General features: G+C 39.0%; 2 protein-coding genes across 2 annotated transcripts in view; one reads left to right on the forward strand and one right to left on the reverse strand.

Moving 5' to 3' along the window:
• Positions 1-21,950, forward strand: part of slc5a10 (solute carrier family 5 member 10) — a 29,413-nt gene extending 7,463 nt beyond the window's left edge. Inside the window, exons 6-13 of the mRNA XM_079813157.1 lie at positions 629-834; positions 3,084-3,219; positions 10,472-10,579; positions 10,714-10,864; positions 11,315-11,483; positions 14,038-14,253; positions 16,609-16,699; positions 20,962-21,950. Coding sequence (XP_079669283.1) covers positions 629-834; positions 3,084-3,219; positions 10,472-10,579; positions 10,714-10,864; positions 11,315-11,483; positions 14,038-14,253; positions 16,609-16,699; positions 20,962-21,158 — 1,274 coding nt within the window. The 3' untranslated portion in view covers positions 21,159-21,950. The remainder of the gene's footprint in view (positions 1-628; positions 835-3,083; positions 3,220-10,471; positions 10,580-10,713; positions 10,865-11,314; positions 11,484-14,037; positions 14,254-16,608; positions 16,700-20,961) is intronic.
• On the reverse strand, positions 464-8,659 carry fam83gb (family with sequence similarity 83 member Gb). Its single transcript, XM_079813156.1, is given in 7 exon segments — positions 464-2,942; positions 4,019-5,234; positions 6,665-6,789; positions 6,891-7,058; positions 8,062-8,282; positions 8,285-8,447; positions 8,449-8,659. Coding segments are annotated over 7 exon segments (2,436 nt in total). The 5' UTR covers positions 8,521-8,659; the 3' UTR covers positions 464-2,471.
• Positions 21,951-23,066: the final 1,116 nt, after the last annotated feature.

The raw sequence follows: 23,066 nt of genomic DNA on the forward strand, positions 1-23,066 counted from the left end.
TTGATGGATACCAATAAAGATGAATGAGGCTATCAAGATAACGATCAAACTTTCACCTTATTATGGAATTTGCCATCCGGAATTTGTCTTTTGTCAGCGAAAGTGTAAACCGCTACACAATGCTGCACAATAAAAGTCGAAACTAAAACATATTTGGTGTAATGTGGAGCAGATTCACTGTGGCTGTAACAGGCAACAAACAAAACGTCCCGTAACTCAACACAGCAGTTCAGTATGAACAAAAACGCACCTCACATCTTCGTCAAAGAGAGAAGTTTTAACCGCACCAGTCTGGTTAGGACACATTAAAACGCTTTAAAAACCTGCATAGCTGGTTTGCATGGAGATGTGGGAAATCCCATGACTTACAGAAAACCATCTGTGAAGGTTTTAAAGAACTGAAAATTAAATGGAAAAATGCACGCACACACACAATGGCACACACAAGTCTAAACAAGCTAGAGAAATTTAAATAATATTTTATTTGGAATCAATTCAAAATATACACTGCTTTTTGACGCCATGTTGTTTTGACGTTACTAAGAGACATTTTTATGCCAAACCTCTACTTTTTACCCAAAAAAACTGTAGTAGATTTAGCTGATATTTATTTATGTACATGTTACAGCATTCAATAAAATTGGAGGCTACAATAACCTGGAGAGCGTGTATTTGAAAGCGGTGCCATCTAAGATCATCCCAAACACAACATGTCACCTGCCCAGGCCTGATGCCATGCACCTGTTCAGAGACCCTGTTCACGGAGACCTACCCTGGCCAGGCATGACGCTGGGATTAACGATTCTTGCAACATGGTACTGGTGCACTGATCAGGTATGCTTAAACACACACTTACTCTCAAAAATAGATAATAAGCTTACCCTGGTTCTCACACAATGTAAAAAGCTTCACATAGAGGACACTATTGCAAATGTGTTTTGCATTGCGAGTTGCATTCTGCTATGAGATATGTTTGCCACAAAGACTACAGTTTAAGGAGAAACAAAAATCTACCAAGCCTGAAATAGACCCAAGTCAAGGTAGGGTAGACCCATCTAATTTGACGCAATGAAAACAAGACTCTGAGGGATTTGCGTCAAATCAAGTACAACTAACCTGACTAAAGTCTATGTTGACTCCTGCATCACCAAAACATCAAATGATTCAAGTATATCCTCACAGAAACTGTAGGCATCAGTGTGTGCTGACTTAAGATCATTTATTTAAAAACATAAGCAAAATTGTTGAGACACTTTAGAAGACTGTTTGTAATAACTAACGTTATAATACTTTCCTTCTGTAAAGTATAGTGCACATCACGTCCTTAAAAAGCTTTATTTCCAAACCTCCTTGGAAGGCAAAAAAAAAAACATCAGAAGAGAAATTATTAAATTCCTAAAAATACTGACAGAGTTGGAGTCCCCTCAAGACCCAATAAAAGTTTTGGTCCGAGTCTTATTGCCGTAGGTCCTCTGGTTGGGGGCTCACGTCTTAAAAGTCTTGTTGTGGGTCTTGGCTAAGGGCCATGACCACAGTTCACCGCTGCAGTAAATTCAGCATTTTCGGAATAAGTAATAAGGTGTTGGTCTGGATGTTGAAGGGTTTGGTCTTTACTCCAACTCAAAAGCTGAAGGCTTGTTCACACCAGCACAAGTTTTTGCATGCATTTTTATTTTATTTTTTTTGATGGGCTGAACGGAAATATAAACTTCCTTCTGACAGTAGGTGGCGCTTATGAAATGAAGAACTGGAAATACCCAGGTTTATTCACGGTTTCGAGGCAAAACTGTCAGTTTGTGCGCACCACAAAGTCGTAGTTTTATGTAACAGCAGCAACTCTCAGCATGTGACCTGAAGCGCAAACCTTTTAAACTTGGAAAAAAAAAAAAGTTTTTTTTCTTAGCAATCTGATGGATGAGACGTTGCATTGACAGCAAGCAAATGTTCAAATCAGTGTGAACAGATGCATTAAAAGCCGTTCATTGACAAATTTTCACACAAAAAAATCTGTTCTGGTGTGAACAGGCCTTGATCTCCTCTGATAAAACCAGGGACAACTGCAGACTCAGAATATTAGTATGTGCGTTTTAAAAAATAACTCACTTTCAGTTCATACTGTAATAAACCTTTCAATGTCATTTTCCCACAATCTGAGACACTCATTAGAAGTGAATGTGAAATCACCATCACCATGGTCATAAATCCACCACCAAATTCCCTTGCAGATTACTCAAAGGCACAACAATAGACAGTAAAGCTTTATGTAACAAGTGCTCCTTGCCACGGTCCAGAAAAAGTCAGTGTTTGTGTGCCACTGTAACGCTTGTGTCAGTTTAGATCCAGTCGAACTCCAGTTGAAAAGCCTTTATCAGTGGAGACTGGTGGCTACAATACATCATTACACATTCATGCCTTTGTACTCAATACAAAGTTGTTGTTTTTTTTATGGGAAGAAAGCCACCACAAATCAGTTAATTTAATTGTGACTGTGTCAACAATCTATCCCCCGAAGCAAAACCAGACGTGTTCCCTGGAACCTTCCCCCTGAAGTGTTTGAAACTGGCGAGCTTAGATAAAGAGATTCCTAATGGCGTGTGAGTCTCGACCCGTCTTCGAGGAGACGGAGACTTTGTTTGAGAGGCCCGATGAGTGGGGGAGAGAGATTGAGAGTGCAGGAGCCGCTGAACAGGTGGTTGGCTTGTGCGCAGTCCTTCTATCGTATAGGCGGGGTTTTGTCTTCTGGGGGACCGACCAGAACGGTTTAGGTTTTGCTGGCCTGATCCATTTGAGGGGAGTTCATGGCCATGCATCTTCCCTTGCCAGTACCTGTGGCCCCCGATCACATGGCCGCTGCTTTTAGGGGGTCTATGGAACACTCCAGGTTTTGCAATCACCACTTTGGGCCGGCCATAAGCGTCTTGAACAGGTGACCTGGAGACCATCTGGTAAAGTTAAAAGGGAGGAAGGTATATGTGAATAAGAAAAATGATAAACAGCCTCCAGGCATGATTTCAAATGGTTCTGATTAATTTTTTAACAAGAATTCAGTAAAAAAAAAATTAATGTTGGTTGATCATTGGCAGGTAATCGTGCAGAGGTCTCTGTCAGCCAAGAATATGAGTCACGCCAAAGGGGCGTCCATCTTTGCCAGCTATCTCAAGATGCTTCCCATGATCTTCATCATCCTACCTGGCATGATCAGCAGGGCGCTCTACCCAGGTAATACACACACGCTCCAGCTGCTGTATCCGCTAGTGCTGAAAAGATTCAGTGCTATGTCATCTTCTGTGCAAGCTTTGTCACCTTTTAAGCCTACCTATAAAATCAGTTCCAGCTTAAGGTGGTCAAGTTGGTTTTTGGTACATGGTAGCTGGTTTGTTGCTGGTCCAAGATGGACCAAAGCTTGACCCAAGTTGTACTACACTATTCTAAACCAGCTAGAAACCATAGAAAACCAACTACAACCTTAAGCAGGATAGTTTTATGCCCCCCAAAATGCTTTTGGTTTCAAAATATTTTTACATGATAATTAATGGAAGCATTTTATATATACACACACACACACACATAATACTGACTGATATCAATAAATAAGAAATATTCACAGATAGCCAATATATTGTGCACCCCTAGACAAAAGTTTCCAGACATCTTTAACTTTTTGGCAGAGACACAAATGGACTACTACATTTTAATGGGGAAATCCCACCAAAAGGAGGATCTGTCAAACCCTAATAGCATGCTATTTTCCTGTTCTTATCTGATATGCAGCTTCATTTACATTTACCCTCCTCCCACCCACTACCCCCATACACGTGTTTTAACACTTATAGCAGGTTAAGGCATGCAGGAAAGGTCCCGTAACACACAATGACACACCCTTGTGCGTTCCTTAACGCACATGCCTGGCTTCTTTTCATCTATTTGAGACACTCCCAGGTATAAGGACTGGTTGAGTGGAGAGCCAAATCTGATAAAAAGCACTTTCACATTCAGGCACACAAAATCAAAGTCCTACCTTAGTTTTGTTTCTTTTCTGCGCGTTCAGTAGATTCCTCTCGGCAGTGCTTTGGAGATTCAGCTCAACGTCATCCGTTCGCAAGTCCAGCATGGATTGAGAGAAGCGGGCCATCACGTTAAGCACATTAGGGCTGTGTTCTCCAACGCGACCGGAACCCGTTATCCTTCCGTTAGGGAGTTTGTCACTGCCGTCGGAGTCAGTGCATTCATAGTATTCATCTGACAGTGTGGAACTCTCATCTTTATCCTTTAATGAATGTGCACAGATCACAGCGGTGCTGTCTGCGTTGTTGGCTTGAGCATCTGTGTATGCATCCTTTGGCTGGTTTTCCTCCCTTCTGACTAAAGTGATCTCTGCATCTCCAGAGCCTTCCGCCATATTAACCACCAACTGAAGGGTGCGTCGTTTGGGAATGGGCAACACTGAAGCCTGTTGGACCTCTGCTGGTTCATGGTTGGGCTTCTGCTCTTGTGGAGGAAGGTTGGGTTTGGGGTCTTGTTGCTGGATTGGGGAGCTTGGCGAATCGGATGTATTGGCTAGTGTATCTTTAAGGGCATTGCTAGAATCAGTCTCCAGCTGAAGCTGGGCACTTGATTGAACAAGTGCATCTGCAGCATCTGCTTTAGCCAACTGTGCTGTTGTAAGACGAGGAGTTGCCTTATCTGGTAGCGGTTCCTCAGGTGGGCCAGTAAAAGGGTCTTTAAAGCGGATCGCTTGAGAGGTTTCAAACATTTGCGAGCGCATTAAATGCACTGGTGCTGGCTTGTTTGTGTCACGGATATTAATATACCCAATTACATCACTGGATGGGTCTGGCTCGGGCCAGATAGGCAAGTAGAGAATGAGATCTGCCTTTGGCAAGCCTACAAGCCCTGGGTGCTTTTGCAACTCCCGTTGAGGCTTGGGAATCTGGACCAGAGGATTATTGTTCTTGGCACTAGCTTTGTCTGAAGAAGATTTGCTTGCTGTATCTACATTGACCAAAGCATATTTGGGGTTAATTAGTTTTCTCGCAACGGCTGCGGAAACAGGGGGAGGAACGACGATTATGACAGGGTCAGGCTCCGGAAGGTCCCCCAAAGGAATCTTGGTGAGGTTAACCCCGAGCGAGTACAAGTACAGTTCGCGGAACTCCTTGTCAAAAGTTTCAACGGCCTGCCCAGTCATGACTGTAATGATGTTGCGGTCCAAACGAGAGGCTGTCCACGTAAAACTGAAACGTCAGAAAAATGCCAGAAGTCAGAAACAAAAAAAAGTGGACAAACAAACAGAACACAAGCACATAAACTGACATCTAAACTAGCAACTCAAAATATCTTAAAGAATGTTACCACTAGTGTCGAGGGGTAACTACCTAATGGCAACATTATGTTGTCAAATTCTGTGACAGTACAGTAGCTCACTACTGTAGATGTCTTATTCTTGATTTGTTTGTTCACACTTCCCTTTTTTGTATCATGGTATTTCCTGCCATGTGATTGGTTTATTAGGCTGGTCTTGTGACTTGATTATTGTTTTGACTTTTTTTTTTATACCATCTGCCATTGTGTATTAATGTTTTTCCATGTTCTCTATCGAGTGTTTAGATGAGATTAGTGAAGTTTCCAGTTTCAAGTTCAAGTTCAATGAAAATCACCCCATGATTTACTCACCCTCAAGCCATCCTAGGTGTTTATGACATTCTTATTTCTGATTAACACAATCAGGAGATATATTAATAAATATCCTGAGGTTTCCATGCTTTATAATGGCAGTGAACAGGGCTTACGAGTTTGATGCTCAAAAAAAAAAGTGCATCCATCCATCATAAACGTACTCCACACGTCTCCGGGGGGTTAATAAAGGCCTTCTGAAGCGAATTGATGGGTCTTTGTATGAAAAATATCCATATTTAACACTTTATAAAGTAAAATGTCTAGCGTCTCCCAGACTGCCTTCCGTACTCAACTTACAAAGAAATGATGTAGGAGCCCATAGGCATCACACTATGTTGCATCAGTTACGCTTTTTTTTGTAAAATGAATATGGAAGGCGATCTGGCGGAAGCAAGATATTTTTTTCTTTATAATGTGTTAAATATGGATATTTTTCTTACACAAGTGCTTCGCTTTAGAAGGCCTTTATTAACCCCTCGGATCCGTGTGGAGTACGTTTATTATGGATGGATGCACTTTTTTCAGCCCTAAACTCATGAGCCCCGTCACTTCCATTATAAAGCTTGGAAACATCAGGCTATTTATTAACATAACTCCGATTGTGTTCATCAGAAAGAAGAAAGTCATATACACCTAGGATGTCTTGAGGGCAAGTAAATCAAGGGAAAATGAACTAATCCTTTAAGACCTTTCTGGCTTTGAGTTTGATTTATGTTTTCTGTTGTTACTTTGTCAAAACTATTAAACCTGATTCAGTAGTGTTGGAGATCATTAAAAACATTAACAAATAAGCTCAAACCATCACGTTTTCCTGTAGCCAATTGCACTTGCAATTTTCAAAGCATACAATTTTTACTAGCATGCATGCTATATATCTGTACTTCATCCTAGAGGCACACAGACCAGTTTCTGACACAGTGTGATTGGCTTGTTTAAGAAACACAGCTTAATGTATATACACTTTAAAGTGCACACATGCAGTACAAACCTGTATGATCCGGACACAGCACGGTCTCCATCCACAAACATGAATTTCTGACTCAACGAGCCACGCACCTTCTGAGCTGAGCGCGTGTAGAATTCACAACCACCGATGCTTCGCACCCTCAGATGCTAAAAAACAAAAACAAATTGTTATTCATGCAAAAACTACATATTTTCTGATATTAAAGCAGTCTACAAAACAGACAGAAGTTCATGCGTCTTCAACTCACATTGAGGTGTCCTCTGTGCATGTTGGCTCTCTCACACATAAGTAGGAAGTCGTGTACAGCAGCATTATCTAAAATAATGTATATAGCCACTTTCTTTTTAAATCCAGCCTCTATTAGATCCTTAAAAATGTCAACGTCTGTGAAAGCGTCCATCACCACAGCTATCATCTGCAAACACATACACGGTAAATGTACAGATGTTAGACAGTTCGACCAAGGCAACATAAAAAAACGTTTTGTATTATTTCTCAGTGTGCATGTTACTTTAAAGGTCATATTCCAATTACGGCTCTATTGTTAGCATAGAGTATGTTCTCTTTATTAACAATACAACATGACGATTTAGACAAAACAACCCCTACACACCCTAAGTCAGTTGTACTGCACCCATTAAGAAACTACATCTCATTATAAGCGCTTATTGTGACAAATGTCTTTTGGATAAAGGGATGTCTTTGATTGAGAATTTCAGAGTGAGTGAGGTAAAGAGAGAGAGGAGGAAAAGAATTTGTGCTGGTATGTGTCATGGGCCGAAGAGCTGGGTTCGAGCTTTAGCAAGTTCTAACAAGAAAAATGAGTCAGTTGGAAACCAGTATGGATTGTGAAACGTGATGTATATTTTGGACATTCAACTTTTTTTTTTTCTTCTGAACTCAGTTAATAACTAAGAATTACAAGTTGTCTTTTTTAAAGATTAATGAGCTTAAGGGAGAAGAGTTGTGTTGAATAGTGTGTGTTGAAATACACACTAGGTCAATTTTCTCATTACTCCATCACCCCCCTGGTATCTAAGTGTGCAAGTTAAAAATGTTCTCAAACGTTTCAGTAACCAAAAAAGTTAGATTACAAGTTAGTCAGTGTGCAAATGTAACCGCTTTTATAACATATCGCCAAATTATCTATTTAATAATTTGTATAGCTTTACACATCGCATAACAAATCTTTTGTAGTTACTAGTTGACAGTTGGTTAACTGCGCTAAAAGAAATCGAGAATTCCTGACAGAAATGTCTTTCTTTTTTTTTAATCGACCCCTTGAAAGTCATTGACTAGTCTGGACCAAATTAAATTGACTTGTTATTATTAATTACAAACTTGTTAAGGGTCCACAGTGTTTCTGGGGAGGACTGACCATACAATCGTGTTTTTTCAAGTTTCCCTAGTTTACCTACCTTCTGTGCTTGCGCGATGGCTTTTCTCACAACCTCTTTTATATGAGACTGTCCGTCCAACGGCGGTTGCGTGTATACGTTGACGCGCGTCACTCCGCGGTAAGAAGTGCACTCGGGCCATCCGAGATCCAGATTCGGTATGGATATATCAGAGCGGTCCGGCCAATACTGCAAAGACACAGCAATGTCCTCTCCATCCGTCGTGCCATCTGTTTTTGATGCTCAGAACCGGGCTTATAATCTTCTATCTTCCGACGGAACAGCTCGAGCTCCGGTTCCGACAGGAAAGGACGCAGCTCGTGCTCTTTCACATGTGCGTCAAAAGCGTCGCGTCCTTTCGTCGCAAGCGCCTCGAGTGCCAGCCGCTGCTCCTCACTATAGAAAAAACTCCGGTTTAGATTCATTTATACGCCAGTTCACGTGATTGTTATCAAGACACTGAACCTGAGAGAGCGCCATAGTTTCCCACACACAATCCGAGTTAGCTGATAGAAAGCGGCTTCTTTTCTTCTTCTTGTTATTATTTGGGTTTTAATAAATTAAGTCCAACTATAATCCAAGAAACGTATAAAAACTCTTCTCAAAGTTTTTCTTCCTCAGTTAACGGCTTGAAAATTCCTTTCGCTATCGCGGCAAAGCGTTTCCATGGCAAAGTGACGATTCAATCGATTAAGTTGTTGTCAAATAAAGCAACTTAGCAATAACTTAAGCACCAAAAAATTAGTTTTTTTCATTTAAATAAAGACGATATTAGATATAAACGAGGCCTCAGACGTTTTTTTGATCATATTTCCCCGTGCAAAGTCCTAGTTCAGTACAGGACGTAGTTGACCGCTGAGCCGGAGATCATCTTTCAGTTTTACCGACAGGTAGAATAGAACAAAGCATCTCCAGAGGCTCTAGTGATTAGACACACCTCAGTCACCTGACCGGGAGGGGCACAAACACACATACATATGCATACAAGCGCAACAGACTTCAGTCAAACCGGCTGGATCCGCGTTTATCTTCCACCAAAGCATAAACCTTGGATATCACCGACGCCGAAGAGAGTTGACAAAACTTTCACAGTTACGCCTCCCGGTTTAAATAATGTCCTGAGTTTGTTGTCCGGTAAATTCCTGTAGGGCTTTGTGTTACTTTGCTCTACTTCTGTGTTGAGCTTGAAAGAGGAAGAGGGAGGCCAGACGTCGGGTAGCATGAGCACCGATGACGCGGCGTGCCTGCCGAATATCAGACTGTCGAGTCAACAGTTGTGCGGGTTTGGGCGGGGTGTCCGGGAAACAAAAAAAATGACAGGAAACAGAGGAAAGTGAAACAGACAGTTCCTATTTGCAACAAAGTGGTTGTAGGCAGACACAGACAGACGGGGATATTTGTCACACGGAGAAGCTGCCTCAAGAAATGTATCTCAATAACTATGAAGTTTTGAGTAGCCTAGTAGTCCAGTTGCTCAATAAGTTTACGTATCATCAGCCACACACACACACATTGGAAACATTTTTAATGTTTTTGATTTCACCTCTGAAAGGCTGCGTTTATTGTTTATTTGATTAAAAATACCCTAAAACTGAAATATTATTAAAATTTAAATCTAAACTGCTGTTGTAGCCTATATTTTAAAATGAATGTCAGTGTCATAATCTTTCAGAAATCATTCTAAGATCATTTCTTATTATTACCAATGTTGAAAACAGTTTTAGCTTTATTTATTTATTTATTTTTTGGAAATCATGATACACTGCCATTCAAATGTTTGGGGTAAGTAAAATGGAGAAAAAAAGAAAGAAAGAAATGAATTAATACTTTTATTTAGCAAAGGCACATTAAAGTGATGAAAAGACAGTGAAGACATTTATGAAATAAATATTACAAAAAGTTATATTTTTAATAAATGCTGCTTTTAACTTTCTCTTCATCAAAGAATCCTGAAAAAAAAAAGTTTCCACAACAATATTAAGCAGCACAACTGTGTTTAACATTAATAATATAAGAAATGTTTCTTTAGCACCATATCAGCATATTAGAATTCTGGAATGATTTTCAGAATGATTTGAATGATTGAAGACTGGAGAAAAGATGCTGAAAATTCAGCTTTGCCATCACAAATACATTGTATTTTACAATAAATTACCGACCAGTTAATTTAAATTGTAATAATATTTCACAGTATTACTATTTTTACTGTATTTTTGATCAAATAAATGCAGCCTTGATGAGATTGAGACTACTTAAAAAAAACTTTGACTGGTTCTGTATGTATCCCTTACTATTCAAATAGTTGATTACAGTTTGCTAATTTTGTATGTTAGCATTTTAATTATTTGTGGTTTCATGAATGTTTTGTTTAGTTATTGTTCCTTAGGTTATAGCATTTTTTTTAAATTGGCATGTTTGTTTGTTTTTTCAGACACAGTGGCTTGTGTGGACCCTGAAGAGTGTGTAAAGGTGTGTGGTGCAGAGGTGGGCTGTTCCAACCTTGCTTTTCCAAAACTGGTCATCGAGCTCATGCCCAGCGGTAATCAGGATTTCATGTTCTTCAAATTGTGTGAATTACATGTTTGAACTGTTAACATCACTTTATCAAATGTGAATGAAGTCCATGTCACAATCTATTAGCCCTACAAGCAATTGTAAATGTGTGTGTCCCAGGCCTCAGAGGGTTAATGATAGCTGTAATGATGGCTGCTTTGATGTCCTCGCTGACCTCCATCTTTAACAGCAGCAGCACCCTCTTCACCATGGACATCTGGAAGAAGTATCGAAGAGGTGCTAGCGAGAAGGAGCTGCTGCTGGTTGGCAGGTGTCTATGTGTGCTTATGAGTGTGTGTTTGCACTTCAAGTGTAGAATTGTGTCACCTATTTAAAACCATCAATCATCATGACGTGCGTAAAGGTTACATGTTTTCTAAAATCCAACATCATGGTGCTTTTTTATGCAAAAGCAATTACACGAAAGAATGTAAGAGTGATTTATAGCCTCAGAAATGCATTGCACAACCGCAGTATGTGAACTAGTTATCAAGGGGTGGATTAATCCTTTAGATTAGCTCATATTTATGTCATTGGGTTGAGTAGAAATAAAACCACAAATTCTTCTTTATATAACTAGAGAAATGAAGATAACTATTAGCTGAATAATAGATATTGATTTGCAACTATTACTAATGGGGTCCCATAGGATTTTGGATGTTGCATCACATCAAGATCTGTTGCTGAAACTGAAAATCAATTTGTCGATTTGTTTTCTCAGGATAGTGACTGTTATTCTGGTGGTGATTAGTGTGATTTGGATCCCAATTCTTCAGAGCGCCAACAGCGGTCAGCTGTATGTTTACATCCAATCGGTGACCAGCTATCTGGCCCCTCCTGTTACTGCCATTTTTGTAATGGCTATTTTCTGGAAAAGAACCAATGAGGCGGTAATGCACACACAAACGCATGCATACAACAAATAAACACAACGTCCGAGGCCTCACAAAGACTATGTACATATTGACATACTGATATTACCAGTCACATGGCATTCGAAGAAACCACTTCTCTCTCGTGAAGAAGGAATGTCTGGCTATTTTAATGGGTCAGATTAGTCAGGGTGTGTGTATTTGGCTGTAAGAGTGTGTACATGAATGACAGCAAAAGAGAGCTTTCACTTGTATAAGCGATTCACTTTCTAAATTTCACTTGTAAGTGATTGAGATGAGAGATATACGTATTTGTCAGAAAATAAGTCACACCTTAATATAAGTCATTATATTGTAGTGTTGTTGACTCATCATACATTGTGCTTTTGAAAAGGAAGCATCATTGATAAGTCACACCTGTGTATAAGCTGCATATTACATTCAGTACAAAATTGACCTGTTTGTTAGTACAAAAATGTTTTGGTGGGAAGACAATTTTAAGTGTTTGCATAAAATATATAAAATTTGGATAGATAGATAGACAGACAGACAGATAGACAGATAGATAGATAGATAGATAGATAGATAGATAGATAGATAGATAGATAGATAGATAGATAGATAGATAGACAGACAGACAGACAGACAGACAGACAGACAGACAGACAGACAGACATATAGATATACAGACAAACAGAGAGATAGATAGACAGACAGACAGACAGACAGACAGACAGACAAATTATGATCAATAAGTTATGACAACATATGTTTTTACATTGCATTAACTCATAAAAATAAGCTAAACAATTTTCTACTTTTTTACAAGTTATACAAGATGCAACATTTTTTTTAGCTTGATAGATCTTTACCAGTGATAAACAAAGATATGGATTCATAGAACAGGAGTAACATTGTGTGAGAGTGCACAAGATACAGAAAAAGAAAAAAAGGCCTCGTGATTCATTCATTTGATTCTATAAAAATCCCCTATCCACTGTGTTTGGACAAATATGCTTAGAATAAATGTTTTAGAAGGATTGCGGTGTACCAGGCTGATTATCTTGAATGTTTCACTTAGAGCAAAGTAGAACAAAATGTTTTTCATATTAGAGTGCATAAGAGTAACCATATCTGCCAAAATTCAGTTTGCACATTGTCTTAGCAAAAGATTAACCAGGCAGTTGAACAAAACAATGAAAACCTGTTGAACACATCGTTTCAGGGTGAGATTTCAGAATTCCTGTTTTTAGCCTAAAGGGTCTTTTACTGGAAAGTTATACCATCCCCCACAGCAAAAAAGGAAATACCCATTTTAGCTAGTGAGATTTGAGATAAGTATAATTGCTCTGAAAATATTTTTCAGTATGGAAAACTGAACGTTTTAGACGTTATAGGGCGTTCTTTTAAAAGCTAATGTTGCCCCGAGAAGCTTGCCTTAAGAAAGTAAAACTGGCCAGGTGACATTCATAGGGTTAAAAAATAAATCGTTACAGTGAACATATTTGTGTAAGCGCATCCGTGTGAATCAATGGCCCTGTTTACACCTGCGTTTTTGTCAATCCGATCACAAGTTGACAACGCTAAATACAGGTAAAAGGGGTCTAAAACATTTTGAGCTTGTCCACTTTCGACCACTTCCAGAAGTAGTCGAAAACACATTTGACCAGATTGATTTCATAGTGAAGACGCTCAAGTGGTCCAACAGCCACAAAAGACGGTCTGCTCTCCACCTACTGACCTAATGCGTAAACATATGAAGCGTGCTAGCCAGAATTCATTTAAAATTTGTCCACTGGAGACCCAAGCTTGGTTTAAAGACGTACCAAGCTCTCACCATTCTTGATTTCTAATATGCACTCAGTGCGTTCTGTGTGGTCTTGCGGCTATCAGAGCACAAATGAAAACTGATGCTCTCCGTATGTTTTCTCCGGTCGTGTTCAAATGTAAATTGTGTGAGTTTATTTCGTCCATTAGATTGAAAGTTCTGGAAAAAGTCCATACATTTACATAGGCCATTCTCTTTGAAGAAATCAGGACAGAAGTGGTTGAATGTGGACAAAAGAGACCAGGTATAAACGGGAATGTCTCCCTCATCTACTTGCGATCCGATCGACCAAAACGAATCTTAATGCCAGGTGTAAACATGGCCAATGATACAACATGTACAAGAATAAAACCAGTTTAACTTACATGATTATAAAATCTACTGATTTTACACTCAATTCATCTTTGTAAAAACACCCCAGATAGAGAGATAGATGGATAGATGGATTGATATCAGACACCTTTCACTGAAATATGACAATGTTTCACAGGAATGTTGTACTTGTCAGAGGATTTTCACACTGCACTCCACCCTTAAGTACCTCGAATAAGCAAATAAGAGCATGTCATGTCAGGAATCTCGGCTCATAGTTCATTCAATGCTTTCCCTCAGATACCTGAAATAAATAAGGGTTTAAAAATAAAAAATTCGTTTAACAGTCTCCCACACTCATATAACATGTTGAGAAAAAGGAACACCTATGTTGGTATTTGAATGTGTGTTTGTTTGGTATTGTGTATGCAGGGAGCATTCTGGGGCCTGATGGTGGGTCTAGCGGTGGGCTCCACACGGATGGTCCTAGAGTTTGTATTCCCTCCACCCCGCTGTGGAGTGTTTGACCCTGCTCCCTCTGTCCTGAGGAGTGTACACTACCTACACTTTGCCATCATACTCTGCGCCCTCACTGCTATTGTTGTGGCGGTGATCAGTCTGCTGACCCCTCCACCCACTGAGGAACAGGTAATATTCACTCTTGAAAATTTGTTTTGAGTTTTACACCCATAATATCCTAGTAAAACAAAACTTGAAACCAGTCCAAATGGATCCTACTGGAAAAGGTCTTATAAGATTCCAAAATAGAACACATACAGTAGTTAGTTACCAATTATTGGGACATAATTAGAACTATTACAGAATATTTAAATAATTAAAGGATTTGTTCTCCTTGTCTGGTCTAGTTTAACTGTCCCGTCTCAAGACTTTGGCATACACACTGTTAAAATTTTGGGGTTGGAAAGATTTTTTTATGTTTTTGAAAGAAGTCTCAATGCTTACCAAAGCTGCATTTATTTGACCAAAAATACAGTAAAAACAGTAATATTGTAAAATATTGATACGATTTCAAATTACTGTTTTCTAACTGTTTAATAGATTTTAAAATGTAATTTATTCCTGTGATGTTTAAGCTGAATAGTGTCACATGTTCCTTTAGAAATCATTGTAATATGCTGATTTGCTGCTCACGAAACATTTCTTAATATTTTCAATGTTGAAAACAGTTGAGCTGCTTCATGGTACTTCAGGATTCTTTGATGAATAGAAATAGAAATAGAGTAATAAATAGAATAGAAATGTCCTTCCTGTCATTTTTGATCAATTTGTCAGTATTTAAGGGGTGATGAATTGAGAAATCAACTTTCCCTTGAGCTTTTGATATATAAAAGATCATGGTAATATAAGAATATCCTGTAAGTTTCAGAGCTGAAAACTTCCTTGTTAGTCAAAGAAAAGCTTTTATTGACACCAGGCCCAGAAAACACTCGATCTCAGAATGTGCCCGGCTTTGACGTCAGAGTGTAGTGAAGCACCGCCTCAACAGAAGAAGAACAACGCCTGATTCTGTAGCCCCGCCCATCGACTCGTGCTACTAACATAACACAGGCCTACAGAGAGAGCTAACCGCATCGAATTTCTAAACATACCACATAAGCTTAATTCGGATTCCAATATTATGAACGCATGGATGAACTTTATTTTGAATGAATATCCAGCTCACGTGGGGAAGACTTTGCGTTTGTTCCTTCATTTCACCACGGATTCGTTTGTAAACAAGAGACTGGATTTGCAGACAGGATGAGATTACACAAATGAACGAAGCAACACACTAATGTGAGTAAAACGTTTTTTATATGTGATAGTATTGCATAGTTTATGTTACATATCGTTTTATGTGCGTTGTTCTCTCTCTTGACTTGATATTTGAAGGAAAACTACAATCGCGGAAGTTTTGATCATGCTGTCTGCAACGTACTTGGCGCGCGATGGTGGGGCCTGATGGTGGGTCTGTGTGTGTACGGATCGCGCTTATATCCACTGATCGGGCAGGCCAACTTAAGTAATAAAAAAATAACATTCCAATCAATCGCGGGTGGATGAGAGATAAATCATTGTGTTTGTTTGATAAAGACGTTTTGCGAGACCTGTGGGACAAATTATTCCGGTTGCCGTTTTCCCACATGCTTCAAAACAATCCCTCACGGTGTACTCGCGGGGAGCCGAAGCTCATTAAATATGGAAATCTTATCCAATCCTAGCCGTGGGCGTTTACTTCCAAGTCTTCAGTGCGGCACGCCCATAAAATCCGAGCTTGCAGGAGAGAGCCTCAAACCCAAGGCAGAAAATAGCCTATTACTTATTCATTCATTCATAAAAACCATGCGAACGTCATAAGTTGACCTCAGACAACAGTATAAAAAAATTAGAAAAGCCAGTTCATGACACCAATTTCTTTTGAAAAAAAAAAAATTCACACCGACCCCAAACTTTTGAAAGGTAGTGTACTTGTGAAACAGTTAGCATTATACAAACAGTAGTGTGCTGCATTGTTGTCACATGACCTTATTACAAGCATGTTTAATTATGCAATTGGCATACCAGAACAGATATAAAAATGTTTTTTCCATTTTTTTATGTGTAATTATAATTAGTTAATTTGTCATACTGAAAATGGAAGGTCAAAGTGCATAGCATTATGGGATACAGAATTCTATATACATACGCTGCGTCTCAATTCTCATAGTATCTGTACTAAATAGTATTCGGAAATAGAATGAGTATGTCCCAAATCGTAGTATGTTGAAAAGAGATGGTCTACTATTTAATAGTAAAGTAGGCAAATTGGGACGCAGCAATAAAATGTACTATGCCTAATATATTGCAGAAATAATATGAGTAGTATGGTAGTATGCTATTCTAAACATAGCCTATACAAATAAAAAAATTTATTTATCTAAAATGTAATCAAGTATTTTAATAAAATCCAGTAGTATTTTGCAGCATGCCATATAGAGTGGCTTGTGTTTGATTTTGTTTCAGACACATAATCTTACCTGGTGGACTCTCCACGACAGCACTGAGAGAGAAATACCTCTACAGAAAGTATCTACACTCAGCCGCAGGACGGACGGTATGGAACACACACACACACATTGGGTTTTCATGTTTTATGGGGACATTCATTCATTTATACTGTACAAACTGTATATTCTTTTTCTTACCCCTAAACACAACTCTCACAGAAAACACAGAAATCACTTAGTATGATTTATAAGCGGTTTTCTTCATGGGTACAAAAAATGCCCCCACAAGGACAAGGATTTTGGATATTTCCATCATTGTGGGGGACATTTAGCCCCCACAATGTAGGGTTTACCAGGACCACAAACACACACACACATGTACGTTTGTTTGACTATTAGTGAGGACATCTCATAGACTTCAATTGTTTTTATATAGTTTCTGATATAAACCCAAACCCTATGGAGCCCCTAAAGGGACATGGTGAAGGAAAAAAAAAAAGTTGAGATGGAGGAAAAATATTTGTCAGTGCTTTTGCGTTCTCTCACAAATGTTTTGTGTTCCTCCAAGAAACGTTGTGTTCCCTCGCAAAAACTTTTGCATTCCACAAGAAACACAAAGAGCTCAAAAAGCGCAAAGTTTCTTGTGGGAACGCAAAAGCATTGGTTTATTATTTTTCGTCCCATCTCATATTTTTTTTTCCTCCACCATGTCCCTTTAGGGGCTCTGTAGAACCCTACCCCTAAACATAAGCTTACAGAAACCTTTGCAAAACATTAGATTTGAATATAAACATGATTCGGCAAATTTATCAGCTCACTAGTCGGTGTCCAACAGGTTTCACAATATTAGGACATTTTTGACATCATAAGTATAGTCAAACCTGTACACACAAACTAATCCTGCTTCCTGATACATTACGGAGGTGTGAGAGGAGGTTACAGCATGATCGATCTCATGAGGTTTGTTGCGGTCTATTCATCAGGGTGTGGTGGTGTTCTACATTTATGTATCAGTTGACAAAACAAAAGAGTCTTATATGCGTGAGAACACACACAAGGAACAGAGGAAAATACCAATTGTCATTTTATTGGTTTTGAATGTAAGTAAGTTTATTGCATAAGGTGGATTATGTTACCAAGTGCAACATTTGAAAACTGTAAGGCATTTTAAAATGAAATGCAATCATGCAATATGTCATTTCATTCAGTTATAAAGCCTTTTAAGTATAAAACGCAACATTGCTTTTTAAATTTTAAGTCAGGTCAATATTGATTTAGTTCAGTAACAGTGTTGATGCAAAATGTGGCAATTATGAAACAAAGCCGATTCAGCTATAAAGTAAACCCTTTAAAGCTACCATGCAAGTCCAATAGTTTATGAATATGGCAATCATTGAAGGGTTGGGTCATCCAAAAATGAAAATTATGATTAAACACCCTCAAGCCATCATAGGTTTATGTGGCATTCTTCTTTCAGACGAACACAATCGGAGTTATATTAAAAAATGTCCTGGCTAATCCAAGTTTTTAAATGGCAGTGAATGGTAGCCCAAAATTTGAAGGGACATCCATTATAAAATAAATCCATACAGCTCCGGGAGGTTAATAAAGGCCTTCTGAAGCAAACGATGCAATTGTGTTAGAAAAATATTGTAACGCCTCTCGCGGTTCAAAACACTTACGCTATGTCCGACGTCATCTTCGCACCAGTTACGCTTTTTCCGTAAGTTGAATACGGAAGGCGGTCTGGCAGGAGCTAGATATTTTACTGTAAATATGGATATTTTTCTCACAAAACGCATCGCTTCAGAAGGCCTTTATTAACCCCCCCCCCCATTGCTCTCGAGCCTCATGCGGCTTGCGCCAGCTTAATCTGCGGCTCGCATGGCAGTAGCTACATATGGTGAAATGATACCCAAAAGGGCCCACGTCACACCACTCTTCATCTCTCTGCACTGGCTACCACTCGCTGCTCGCATCAAGTTCAAGGCGCTTACGCTCACTTACAGATCCACCACGAGCTCAGCTCCTGCATACTTTGACTCGCTCCTACAAGTCTACACCCCCACCAGAAGCCTTCGCTCAGCTAAGGAGCAACGGCTTGTGGTATCATCACAGAGAGGCAGAAAATCCCTCTCCAGAACATTCACATTCACCGTTCCCTGCTGGTGGAACGATCTTCCCACCTCCATCCGAATTGCAGAATCACTGTCAACATTCAAACGACAGCTGAATCTTCCGCGAGCACTTAACCTTATCTTAAAAAATAAAATAAAAAAATAATTTTCCTTATTTTCCTTCTATTTTCCTCTACTTCTTCCCTGCCCTAGTGTGTGATGCTCTGTGCAATGTCCAAATCTTAGTACTTCAGGCACTTTCTGTCTTTCGCTGCCTCCTCATGATGGATTGCTTCCTGTACTCCTCAGTTGTAAGTCGCTTTGGATAAAAGCGTCTGCTAAATGCATAAATGTAAATGTAAATGATCATGCAGTCAATACATATATTTCATAAAAACAAACAGGGCTATAACATAACCCATTGAAACTCAAAGTGTCTGCTCTATTACAAATAATTTCTATTAAAAAAATACTCCAAAACAGTGGCATTACATCTACATTTCACATCTTACATTACATCTGCCCTTACGTCCATGACTCACTGTGGAGTTTTTAACGGCGAATGTGCTCTTTTAGATCAACACGTTCTCATGAAATGCTCATATATAACCAAATTTGTATTTAACGTGTAATTTATACGCCAAAATGACTTTTTACGTGCACATGATATGCATTGTCAACTAGGTTGAGTGGTGTGGGTTACGTGCCAGCATCATGAGACCAGACAGCGCGCCAAAATCCAGTTCTCTTTCGCTCTTGAACAAACTATAACAAACAGAATTATGCCTAAATGTCCGTTTTGTTGAGTATCTTCAGAAGAATAGTTTTAAATGAGTTAAATAACGTCTTAAATGAACAAAGAGTTTTGAGGAAATGGGACGCGTGTGACAGCGCGCCAGATCCGTGTCAAGTTCGGCAGCAGCAGATCTTAAAGTCACAGCAGCACTAACTACTAATGAAGTTTGAAGCCTAATAAATGTTTTCTACATTAATTTGGTGATTTACTGTGAAATTATTACATTATAAAATATATTAACGCAGCGATTGCGTTGAGAGCATCTGAAAGCTCTGACATCCTTAAACGTGGAGAAAAAAACTTTATCCTAAATAAACCATGGAGATCAATCAGATTTAGCCATATATGATCCAGAATCAGATCTAGAGGCTGAAATTGAACAGGAGAAGCAGCAACGACGACTACAGCAGGATGTCTCAATGGTATGTACTGTAACTGTAACTTATATAGGCCTACTTGCTTAGCGGCTTGTCATGCTCGCGGGTTTTACAACATTTTTGTGTTTACTCAAAAAAATAAACACCTGCACAACTCCAGAAAAACAAACTCCATCCACTGTCCCATTAATGCTGGGTTCTTTGGGAAGCTGTGCAGGGTTGTCTTGCCCTGACAATCAAAAGCACACATCTTTGGTGATATTGTTGATTTCGTGAAGTCCTGTGACTGCAGCGCAGCTGGCTTCCCTAAAGCGTTTGCTCTCTCGCTCTAGTCGCGCCCTTTCGGGAGAAGAGCCCGTATGGCCCGTACAAGGACATTCCGCCCTATCTGATGTCAGATAGACCCATACTCGAAAAAAAAGAAAAAAAATTCAAAACTCCATCAAATGTCCAACTTTTTTTTTTGAAACTTTGTCCATGTTTAGCATGAGAATCCAAGTCTTTAACAGTGTAAAAAGCTCAGTATGCATGAAACAGCATCCCCCCCTCCCCTTTAAAAATATATTATGCCTACCCACTATCTATCTACCTTTTGTATTTATTACATAGCATATTGTATGCTCAGGGATGACAGACTGATAATCAGACATGCTATTTATGACTGGATGTAACTTTTGATACTTTGCAGTAAAAGTGGCTCTCCTATTGATTTTGTCCTATCAATGTGGCTCTCCTGAAAAAAAATAGAGAAGACCACTGCCCCAGAGCCATGTGGAGTATGTTTATTAGGGATGGATGCACTTTTTTTTTTGGGCTTCAAACTTGTGGGCCCCGTTCACTGCCATTATAAACTTGGAAGTGCCAGGATATTTTTTTTATATAACTCCGATTGTATCCGTCTGAAAGAAGAACGTCATATACACCTAGGATGGCTTAAGGGTGAGTAAATCATGGGCTAATTTTCATTGTGGGGTGAATTATCCCTTTAAGCATGAAAGTACCATGGTATTACCGTCTGCTTTGACTGTACCGCTCCTTTGCCAGTTAATTTCACAGCCAACCTTTTTGTTTCAATCTAGGCTGTGAGTCTGTGCGCAGGGGTAAGTGTGTCCGCACCGCTGGGTTCTGTAGCCCTCGACCTGGCCGAATTACATCCGGGAATTCATCTCCCATCATTCACAGCATCAGAGAAGATCCCTTCTGGTCTCGCTTCTGCTGTGTCAATGCCATCATTCTCGTGTGCATTAACATCTTCCTCTATGCTTACTATGCATAACATACTTAAGAAAACTGTCACACACATCAGTTTCTTGTCCTTTTGATACAAGTGCATCACCTAGACGACTTACAACACTTTTGGGATTTTACTTGTTACATAATCTATGTACAATTAAATTTAGATCGGAATGATTGCAAAACAATGCAATAGCTGAATTAAGATCATCATCACAAAGGGCAGGTTTTAAAAATACATATTAATAGTGATATAAATCCCTTTAAATGATTTGGGCTACATAAAACTAGAGCATTTTATGGATTGTTTTAGTAGTTTTTCAGTTAGCTTTTCATGATGTATGTTAAACATGATGTATGCAGATACATTTACCTTTGAGATTTGGGCAAGTTTTCTCACAGTGCATGTATAAAGGCAATGCATTAAGTAAGATCTTATTTTTGATAAATATGTTCACATTAACTGGGAAACTAAAAAATCATTACTAGATACTCCCAACAAAGTGGGTGTAAATTGAACTGCAGTTTTTCTTGTTGGAAATAAATGAGTGATTCAACTGTAATGTTCTGTACAGCACATAAATGACTGTGTAATTACTGCCTAAATAATTATTTCAACAATAGCGTGAGAATAGCCATAAATTATATGGTTGTAAGAACAGATGGTAAATGATTCTAAGAACAGAAAATCAATGTGGGTTACATAAAATGTTAACGGTTGAATATTTGTGGCTGTACACGTTTAACTTTTTGTTTTATCTTAATTTATATTATTTTATTGTTAATGTGCAAATGAAAAATTGATACATTAAAATCGTGAAGCAATGTGTGAACCAAGTGTGTTGGGTTTGGAGTGTTTGTGTGGGCAGATTTGAAAACGGGTGAGAATTTCGGGCTTCTTAATGTAAACAGCAAGAACTAATAATACATTTAGTATGTAAAAGTTTATTTTTCTCATACAATATCTGCCCGTAAAATACACCCTTACATTGTTTACGCAATATTACACCAGAATGCTATATTTCTATAAAACTAAATGTGTGCGGGCATTCGTGAGTCAGCAGTTTGACTGACTCAAATATATTTTATCACAGTACATGTCAGACCGTTAACATTGCAGCAAAGCTTGCGAATATATACTGTATATTTTGCATATCATTGAACAGTAGTTGCGACTTAAAGAGGAAAAATAACTGTTTAACCTTTCATTTCACACATCATACATGTCAAACATTGCTTGTAATAAATAAACTGATCAGTAGAGAATGAATTACTTAAAGGATTAGGACCCCCATCTCATCCAAGATGTCTTACTTTCTTCAGTCGAAAAGAAATTAAGTATTTTGAAGAAAACGTTCCAGGGTTTTTCATCATATAATAGTTCTCAGTTGCAACCAAAATGCTGAAGGTCCAAATCAATGCAGTTTCAAAGCGCTTCGATGGGCTCCAGAGGCTCTGCCTGATCCCAGATGAGGTATAGGGTCTTATCTAGCGAAACAATCGTCATTGTTAAAGGGTTAGTTCACCCAAAAATGAAAATTCTGTCATTAATTACTCACCCTCATGTCGTTCGACACCCGTAAGACCTCCGTTCATCTTCGGAACACAAATGAAGATATTTTTGTTGAAAGCTGATGGCTGAGAAAGGCTTCAGATAGGCCTCCATTGGCATTCAGTACATTTATACTCACAAGACCCATAAAAGGCACTTAAAACGTTGTTACAAAGTCCATCTCACCACAGTGGCTCTACAATAATTTTACGATGCGACGACAATAGATTTTGTGCGCAAAAAAAAATCTATATGACGCCTTTATCCAACTTGTTCTTGTCTTCCGTGTAGGCCTCCACGACGCATGCGCGAGAAAATTACGCAGATCCGGCGTTCGGACACATGACCCAGAAGGGATTTGTTTACAAGCAGAGGAAGACGCGCCGTATCTCAGCTGTT

The sequence above is a fragment of the Gobio gobio genome (genome assembly GCF_949357685.1).
Source record: "Gobio gobio genome assembly, chromosome: 3".
Taxonomy (NCBI): Eukaryota; Metazoa; Chordata; class Actinopteri; order Cypriniformes; family Gobionidae; genus Gobio; species Gobio gobio.